Genomic DNA, 10,334 nt, shown 5'->3' with positions numbered 1-10,334 from the left:
TCAATATTTATACTCATGAGAATAATTTATGAAGATTCATTTCCTAAGAAAGTAAATCAAGAAAGTAAAAAACTAAAAAATGCTAATATATATAAAAACCCGCTTTTTGTAATTGATTTTATATATTTTAAACACCTTTTCCCTGATGGGGCCCACAATGTTGGCTGGTCCCGCCATTTGTAGTAGTGTTCCTACGTGGCATGGTCATTTTCCTTACGTGTCCAATTGTGGTAACGACACGTGTAGAATATCTCAATTTTTTTGTTGTTTGTTATATCCCTCTAGAGAGCATTTGGATCATGTGATTGGCTAATGCCCATCCACCACTCATCTAAAGCCAAATATCTTGTGAGAGGGAATGATAAAGCCACCGGGCAAAATAACTAAGCGATGACGTGGCATGGACGATTAATTAAATTATTATTATTATTATTTTTTTCGGAAATCATGTTCATGTAAAAGCGTGTAGCCTCATAGTTTAATTAAGTTGAACTAGTCAATTAATTTATATTAGAGTAAATTACAAACACCCCCCTGAGGTATGGTCAAATTACAAAACCCCCCTCTTGTTTGGATAATTACATCTACCCCCCTCAACTATGATTTTTTCTTAGACCTCCACCTTTATGATGCCAAATTCAACATAGTCATCTAGATTCCGTGAAATGTGCTCTAGTTTGTACTCTTTTTGTGTAAAAAATACAGTTTCTGATGCACCACAAACTGATATATACAAGCTAAAAATCACATATTATGGTCATCTTGCTTCATAATGTAGAGTTTGAATGGGATAAAACGGGTACAAAAGTGATAATATTCCATATAATCTCGAAGATTCCACTAAATTTGATGAGTTGAGGGGTGGTTGTAATTATCCAAACAAGAGGGGTGTTTTTGTAATTTGGTCATACCTCAGGGGGTGTTTGTAATTTACCCTTTATATTATAATAATAAATAATAATAATGGATATTAAATAATATAAACACCAATTTGAAGTTAGGCATAGTCTACCTAGGATTATAAATTTGGACTTTGTATTTAAAAACATACAATATCATTTTTTTTTATAATTATAATGTATATTTAAAAATATTTATATATTTAATTCATTTTAATTTTTAATACTCCTTTTTTTTAGTTGAAGTAAAATTTTGAAAATTTAAACCCACTTTCTCTTTAATCCACGTAAATAAAATAATAGAAAAGGCCTATAAATTAACGTCAAAGTACAATTATTTTATTTTTTTATTGTTTTAATTTTGGTTTAAATAAATAAAAGTAGCATTATCAAGAGTACTAAAATGTGCATTAAAGTTCACGTTAAAAGCACCCTGTATAGGACAGCCCACTGTCACTTTAATTATACCCCATAAAAAAATAAAAAAATAAAAAATAAAATAATAACCCCATTATTTATGACACTGTATCGACCACGTCGGACCCGTGGGACCCACATCCCCAAATTGTTGAGCCACCACTGCTTTTGCTTTGTTTTGTTTATTTTTTTATTTTTTTATTTTTCAAATAATACCAGCCACGTGTCTACCCACTTAATGACGTCATCATTTCCAACGTGGCACTTTTTCTAACCGCGTGTGCGTGTCTGCCTTCGAATTTAACTTTTTAATGACTTCTTTTTATTTTATTTATTTATGTAATTTATTTATTAACAAGACCGGACAATGACTTGTCCTAACTTAATTTGAAATGTTAAATATCCTTTTCAAATTTACTAATGTTGTTCTGACGTTAAATGTTACTTAACCATTATTTTGTCTAATTTTGATAAAATTTAAAATTCGGAAACTCTATTTATATATGTTAGCTTTCTAATCTAATTGAATTTAACTAGATAAAAGTACTTATTGATGAATGATTTGCATTTTGAATTTTAAATAACTCACAATATTAAAGTAGTTGGCAATGTTCGTCGATTCATGAATATATTTCTCACACGATATCCAATCTCAATGATTTAAGTTGAATTAGAAAACTAACTCAAAGGCCTACGAATTACGTGCTTTGAATTTTGCCAAATTCAAATTAAAACACAGTCAAAATCACGTTTGAAATCAAAATGATATAATTAAATTTGATTCGGTATTTATCACATCCCATAAATAATAATAATAATAATAATAATAATAATAATAATAATAATAATAATAATAATAATAATAATAATAATAATAATAATAATAATAATAGGAAATAATATTGAAAGTGATGTCTTAATTAACTAATTAGGAGAAATAAATGGTGCCAATTATAACTATTGTATAAATTAAATTATATTTTATAATGTAAAGAGCAAGATATGATGCACCTTTTTGCATGATATACATGGCTGGCAAGCAAGTTTATGTGGTGGTGGTGGTGGGGTGGGGGGGTGGGGTGCATATTATTATGTATTAGTATTATTATTATTATTAATAACAATAATAATTTATTTTAATCACTTTCATCATCTATATTATAAATTTATCTCAATGTTTGTATGATTCAACAACCAAAAGGGTCATCTTCAATTTATTTAAAACTTAATTGCTTAATATTAATTGAGAAACATTATTTTTTAGTGGTTGTGGATGGCAAGAAAGCCCATCAAAGAGTTTGGTCTAATATTAAAAAAATGTTTTCTACCAAATTAAATAAACAACATATTAAAGAATATGCCATACCAATTTAATTAATATTCTATCCAATATATATACATAATTATATGTATATAATATATATTGAACAATTTAACTATTTACTTTTTAAATTCCACTTTATCTTTTCCACACACACTCATACACACTTGTAAAGTGTATATAGTATTCAAAAAGTCCATGAAATGCGACAAGCGTGTAATGTGATACAGTGTCTTTAGCCAAGATATTTTTATTTTATTTTATTTTTCTTTAAATTAAACTGTAAATATATATTAAAAATAATACTTTAATTGTCCCAATTTTTAATTACTAGTTGTAATATTAATATATTAGGATCTTATCTAGGAAATATATTAGCACTAGTCTACACTATGACTGGGGCCCACCTCCCACTTTCGTCTAGGGGAATGCATAAATTGATATTTTATTTATCCCTATTTAAATACTATTTTGTACTATATGTTTATATTATTGAAACTGTTGAAAACTGCATCGTTTTGACATTATTTAATTGTAAAGATTGGGGGAATAAAATATATTATTTGGATAGTGGAACAAGACAATCTGGCTATATTATTTTAGAATTTTCGGTGGGGGATAGAGACGTTATTATTTTTTTTGTTATTTTTTTATTATTCATTATTTGTTATTTATTATTTATTATTTTATTATTTATTTAATTTCATCAGATCCCAAGCTTATGTGGTGTGGACAAAAAAAAATTAATTCAAAATGTTGCCAGGTGGACATAAAAATTTGGTGAGGTTATTATTTAGTGAAAGCGAACTCTAGGCTTATTGTAAAAATGACGTGGCAATTCTTATTCTAATTAATTTGTTAATTAGTTTGTCATTAAGAAAAATGTTTGAGCATAAGCTAAATTTTATGGGCTTATTTATTATCTTCTTTAAGGACTATTATTTATGGGCTTTAGGCATTGTTATAAAAAAATAAATGAAGCCCAATATATTGCATGGAGAAAGTAAAATATGTACTTCGGTGCAATATTATTTAGGTGTTTTTTAAAACTTATTTAAAAGCAGAAGTTATGAATTATGAGTTAAATTGTTTTAAGTGAAATTCATATTCCATTTGTAAAAGCTTTTGCAAACTCCAGTGATCCGTCTGTCGAACACGATTGATGATGTGGGGTCACTTTTGAGGGGTCGACTACTCGATATGGGCCTCGGAGAACTCGGCCGATCTACAAAAGGTGAGAACCCACAATTGTTGAAGTTAGCGCTCCGACGGTCAAGTCGGTAGGTGTCGAATGGTGTTTTTTTTTAGGATTGGTTCTTATTTATACTTACCTTCATCGGGTCCCAAAGAGTTCCTAAAAAACTGGGCTGAGAATACGTCGCCTTGCCGTTCCTGTCAACTCGCCGCTAATCCTTTTTTGGTAAGGCTAGCTAGTACGACGTTATGACCGTTTCCGACTTTTCGGCTTGCGCCGATCATTTCAGCATTAAATGGTAGTGTCGGATGCATTAAATGCCACTGACCGGTTGTCAGTGGCGCTTCGTTAGGGCAATGAATGCTCTTGCCACAGTGTCGGATTTCCAGCTCGGTACAGTCGTCTGAGTGCAAATTGCTCGGCAATTAGTCGACATATTTCCCGTCGAGGCCCACTGGGCTAAGGTGCTCATCTCTTTGGGCTACCATGGCTTGGGCCCTTTGCCTTATTGGGCTCCTTTGTATGAGGTATTTTAGGTTTGCATATATATATATATATATATATATATATATATATATATATATATATATATATATATATATATATATATATATATATCCTATGAAGTATAACTGTATAGGAATCTGACTTTTATGAAAATATTTGGCAGAAATTGAATTTAAATTTAATTGCACATAGCTCCTAAAAAAACTAGTTTTGGCTAGAAATTCCTTAGCTATTTAAATCTCTAATGCAAGCTACACTATTAAGTTAAATTTGGACTAAATTAAATGTTTAATTAAAAGTGTGACACTATTAATAAATCACTAGGATGATACTCTTTTATATCTTCCATATAATTCTCTTTAAAAACTAAAAATAATGAAACAATGAGCATATATATATATATATATATATTGCAATTAATTAAGAAAAAAAAAAGAATTAGGTATCCATCTAACACATCTCTTATCTTTTGGTGTAAAATTCTTGTTGTACTGTTTCCTGTTTCTGCAAATTGATGATCAAATATAATACATCAATAAAAAAGGTGCTTGCTTGTTAACCTAAAATAACATCAATATAATTGTAGCATTATTCACATAATTCTGCTACACCTGATGAAATACACTGATCAGTGATTCTGCACATTTGAGTTATACGCAATCACACACATATAAATACTTACAAATTCTTAGTTATATTATACATACTAGTATTTTTTCCCCGTGCGATGCACGAGATATTTTTTAAAAAGTGAAAAAAAATAATCAATTTAATACATAATAGGAAAATATTATACACTAACATAGAAAAATTTAATAATGTAGTATTATTCATATTATATATAACATTAGTTTTTTAAAATTTTGCATATTAAGATTTATGATCCAAATATATAAATTAAGATTTAACAAATTGAATTTCTATCTTTATCTCTTAAGATTTGAGATATATTGTGAAAAATAAGAAATTAATAATTGTTGGAAATTATAGTAAGAAAATTAGTAAAGAAAATATTAAAAATAAATATTTACAGAAATACCATTAGAATTTTTTAGAATTTTTTTTAGAGTTGCCGACGTTTCTTTTTTATATATAAGATATATATAAATACTAATTTAACACATTTTTCTTGGTTGGAATTTTGTGAGTCACATGGCCACACATGTATGTTTGATTCTACCATATCCTATAAAAAGTTTAAAAAATATCAAACCACAAAAACACGTGTCACAAGAAGCTTTTGTCTTATGTAACAAAAGTTCAACACTGAGAATTTTAGAAAGGTCAAATATTTGACCAATCATATTTTTTAATGGATCACAACGATTTGATTTTTTTGTTTTTTAATATTAATATACATATTTTATCTTGTTGCAGCTAATATAGGGCCACGTGGCATGATCCTCACAGCTTGTAATAAAATCTTTGCATTTTTATATAAAAAAATCTTGTATTTTTTATTTTTATACAAAAGCAAAAAGATCCTAAGAGTAAATTATTTTTTATTAGTATTCTTTCCAAAATGAAATAAAATAAATAAATACCGAATACCGGATCACAAAAGAAATAATCTATTTATTTATTTATTGTTGCCTGAGATGTAGAGACGTGCGTTGACTATCAATTATAGCCGTCAACTAGGAAGTAAAAGAGAAAACCATTTTTAAATGGTGCACGTGTAAAGATCCCCATGGTTCTTATGAACTCTTGCACATATTCTTGATCGCGTTTATATAAAATATATACGAATGTCGATAAATTAATAATTTCGCTTAAAAAAAATATTTTATTCTGATCCTATCTCACTGAAACATATTAAATTATTAGTTTGATAATTTGATATATTATTAAATTAATAAAGTATTTCTAATTCCAACTGTATCAATTTATAAAAATTCAACCGTATAATATAACAAATTATATACCATGATATTTGTGGGAAGTATAATAAAACAAAAACAAACCATCACCCCTTCTTTATTTTTTTTTTTTTTTAATTCTCACTAACCTATAACTCTATATATACCTCTTTAGGTATTCCCATAGTTTCATCACTCTAGCAATCAACTCCATTGTTCCCTCTTTTCTTGAACTTGGAATACTTACATATAACATAATATACACACATATACATACAGCTTGGAGACATGGCCGGAGGAGGATTTGCCGCCTCATCGGGCGGCGGCACGGAGTTCGAGGCCAAGATCACCCCTATAGTAATCATCTCATGCATCATGGCGGCGACCGGAGGTCTAATGTTCGGCTATGACGTCGGTGTTTCGGGTTAGTCTTTTAATTTTTCTTTTTCTTTCTTCAAATAATATATACCATTAATTATATTAAGTTTTTGCAATTAAACTAATTTAAAAAAAAAAATTACAGGTGGCGTGACGGAAATGGCCCCGTTCTTGAAGAAATTCTTCCCCGCGGTGCACGAGAAAGTAAACGATCCGGGGCTAAACAGTAATTACTGCAAATACGACAACGAAGGGCTGCAATTGTTTACGTCATCATTGTATCTCGCGGGTTTAGTCGCCACTTTCTTCGCTTCTTACACGACGAGAAAGCTCGGAAGGAGACCAACCATGTTAATTGCGGGTTTATTTTTCATTATCGGAGTTGGTCTTAACGCCGGTGCCCAAGACCTAGCCATGCTTATCGTCGGCCGTATTTTGCTCGGATGCGGTGTCGGTTTCGCTAATCAGGTACCATTTTCTTTTAATTTCTTCTTTTTAATCTTACTTACGTTCGAATTTCATATTCTGGATCCGAATTCCGAACACTCGTATAACGACTATGTGAGTGTCTTTTTTTCGTAGTTCAAAAATATGGTGTTCACACTTCAACATCCTCGTCCTAATTCTTGAATTTTCTCCCATTTGTTTGTTGTAACAATTTTTTTTTATAAAAATAGAAATAATAATAATACAGTCCAAATTGGAAATTATGTGACACAAGAAAATGCACATGCTTTATAATTGGTAGGGGTATTTTGGGAAAATATTTGTGGTCCAAAGAAGGACAGTGATACACTGATACTGATTCTTACAGCCTTTTACACCATACTTTAATATATTTTTCTATCCATTAATAATGAGTTGCATTATTGCACATGTATGAATATTACTTCTTTGGGGCCCCAATTTATTAAAGATTAAAGTATCACACTTTCCTTGTAGTTTCTTCTTTTGTTTATTCTTCCTTCAATTATTTCAATTAATTAGACTAATTGTGAATTAATTGGTAATTAAATTAATTAATTAATTATCAGGCAGTTCCGCTGTTCCTATCAGAAATTGCACCCACAAGAATACGTGGAGGGCTCAACATTCTATTCCAGCTCAACGTCACCATCGGAATTCTTTTCGCCAACCTCGTTAATTACGGCACTGCTAAGTAATTAAATAAATAATTATTTTCATTAAATTAATGACGTCATTAATCTAGAAACATGACAATTTTTATTTTTATTTTTTGTTCTAGAATTGCTGGAGGATGGGGGTGGAGGTTGTCACTAGGGCTGGCCGGAATACCGGCCGGCCTTCTGACAATCGGAGCACTATTGGTGGTGGAAACACCCAATAGCTTAATCGAAAGAGGGCGTTTGGACGAAGGAAAAGCGGTGCTAAGGAGAATTAGAGGTACCGATAATATCGAGCCCGAATTCAACGAGCTCGTCGAGGCTAGCCGTGTAGCCAAGCTAGTTAAGCACCCTTTCAGGAATTTGCTCATGAGGAAAAACAGGCCTCAATTGATCATTGCTTTGTCTTTACAGGTTTGTTTTTTATTTGTTTACAATTGCATTAAACACCCTATGTTTGTTTTAGTTTTTAAAACTTTCCCTATATTATTAATAGAGTTAATAGCACAAATTAACCTCCCTGTGTTATTTCTAATTGCTGAAAAAATCCATTATGCTAAAAAAATTAGAAAGAAGCCCCTCTATGTTGCGTTTTTTGAAGCAACCCGGTTCTTATTTCGAAATCTAGTGTTGACTTATGTGAAAACACCAAAGTACCCTACAAAATAAATATTAAAAAATATAACTAAAAAGGAAACAAAAAGAATTTTGGAGGGTATTTTTGACTTTTCAAGTCAAAAAACACACTTGTACTCTCACAATCCGCGCGTGCGTTACACAATAAGTTGTTAGGGGCCTTTTTGGCTTTGACTATTCATAGGGGGTTCTTGTTAATTTTTTTAACACAAGGGTCTTTTTAGCAATTAGTGATTACATATGGGTAGTTTTTGCAAAAAACCCATTATTAATTAATATTTGCAAAAAGTTCTCTACAATGCAATTGTTTCAGCAAACTGCCCCAATCAAAACTCACCGTACCATGCAGGAAGAATGTTAAATAATACAAGGACTTTTTAGCAACATTATACAACATAGGGGTGTTAAATTAAATAAATTCTTATTTACTATCATTCATTTTTTTTGAATTTTTTTTTACCGGGAAATTTTGCTTTGCTGCAGGTTTTCCAGCAATTCACGGGAATCAACGCGATCATGTTCTACGCGCCGGTCCTATTCACCACCGTCGGATTCGGGAGCGATGCGGCTTTATACTCGTCGGTGATCCTCGGGGCCGTCAACGTACTTTCCACAATCGTATCGATCTACTCGGTCGACAAGCTAGGGCGGCGCGTGCTCCTTCTCGAAGCCGGTGTCCAGATGTTCCTATCGCAGGTCGTCATAGCGGTGATCTTGGGACTCAAGGTGACGGACCACTCGGACAACCTGAGCCACGGATACGCGATCTTCGTCGTGATCCTCGTCTGCACGTTCGTCTCCGCCTTCGCCTGGTCGTGGGGCCCGCTCGGGTGGCTCATCCCGAGCGAGACGTTCCCGCTGGAGACCAGGTCGGCGGCGCAGAGCGTGACGGTGTGCGTGAACCTGGTGTTCACGTTCGTCATCGCTCAGGCGTTTCTGTCAATGCTTTGCGTTTTCAAGTTCGGGATCTTCTTGTTCTTCTCCGCGTGGGTTCTCGTGATGTCGTTCTTCGTGTTTTTCCTATTGCCGGAGACGAAGAACGTGCCGATAGAGGAGATGACGGAGATGGTGTGGAAGAAGCATTGGTTGTGGAAGAGGTTTATGAGTGATGTTGGAGATGAGGAGAATAATGGCAAGTGGGGAAATGGTAATATTGAGATGAAAAATGGGCAAATCCACAATTAATAAAGGATTTGGGTGTAGATTTTGAATTATGCTACAATAATTTAATAGATAAGATAAATTACAACCATCCCTTGAGATAAAGTCTATTTATAAAAACCCTCCTCATTTTATCATAATTACATCCACCACCCTCCAATTTGCACATTTCTTACATTAACACCCTTTTGTAGAGGGGTGGATTCAAGAAATTTACAAAATGTAGGGGGTTGGATGTAATTTCTCAAAAAAGGGTCTTTTTCGTAATTATAACTTTATCTCGGGGAGGTGATTGTAATTTACTCTCTATATAGGTGTATGTGTATGTATATTATGCAAGAGAGGGGTTTGTTTCACTACTATGTAACAAGGAGAAACTAAAATTTAGATTGGACCCTTATCAAAAAAAAAAAAATTTAGATTGGACCAAGGATAAATATTTTTCTTATCTATAAACTCCATTGATCTTAATTTTTTATTTTTAAAAATTCATAGAATTATATTGCTTTTTAATTTCGATTTAATTTATCTTAATTATTACAACATTTCATATACTAATTCATTGCACAAGAGACAACCTTAATTATATTATTCAATCATTCTTTGCTTTTAAGTTTTCCAACAATTGTTATGATGTTTTTTAGTTATGCGGCCGCCAACAACTAGGACTAAGATAGTGAGAATGTGAGACAGGATTATTATTTTTGTTAATTAATATTAATAATATTGTTTAAGTCTAATTAATTAAATTATTCAATACTTAATTTGAGATTGCTTTTTAGAAGTTCATTTGAGTTCAATTAGTAAACGCCACGAACCAAATTTGAACACGTATTT

The 10,334-nt window shown here is 31.7% G+C and overlaps 1 protein-coding gene across 1 annotated transcript; it reads left to right on the top strand.

Annotated features, from left to right (window-relative positions):
* Window positions 1–6,258: 6,258 nt before the first annotated feature.
* LOC105953337 (sugar transport protein 13) lies at window positions 6,259–9,934 on the top strand. The gene is made up of 5 exons (XM_012977000.2): window positions 6,259–6,622; window positions 6,722–7,044; window positions 7,611–7,735; window positions 7,823–8,114; window positions 8,820–9,934. The coding sequence occupies exons 1-5, from the start codon at window positions 6,487–6,489 to the stop codon at window positions 9,519–9,521; spliced, it is 1,578 nt and encodes a 525-aa protein (XP_012832454.1). The 5' UTR covers window positions 6,259–6,486; the 3' UTR covers window positions 9,522–9,934.
* Window positions 9,935–10,334: the final 400 nt, after the last annotated feature.

Source organism: Erythranthe guttata, chromosome 7 (assembly GCF_056151865.1).
Source record: "Erythranthe guttata isolate IM_541 chromosome 7, IM_541, whole genome shotgun sequence".
Taxonomy (NCBI): domain Eukaryota; kingdom Viridiplantae; phylum Streptophyta; class Magnoliopsida; order Lamiales; family Phrymaceae; genus Erythranthe; species Erythranthe guttata.
The sequence above is the reverse complement of the archived record's forward strand: the minus strand, read 5'-3'. Positions and strand labels throughout refer to the sequence as shown.

Excerpts from the sequence above, each read along its gene's own strand:
- LOC105953337 (XM_012977000.2), top strand. The coding sequence starts at position 6,487 with ATGGCCGGAGGAGGATTTGCCGCCTCATCGGGCGGCGGCACGGAGTTC. Across the intron at positions 6,623-6,721 it reads CTATGACGTCGGTGTTTCGG|GTGGCGTGACGGAAATGGCC; the intron begins GTTAGTCTTTTA and ends AAAAAATTACAG. Across the intron at positions 7,045-7,610 it reads GTGTCGGTTTCGCTAATCAG|GCAGTTCCGCTGTTCCTATC; the intron begins GTACCATTTTCT and ends ATTAATTATCAG.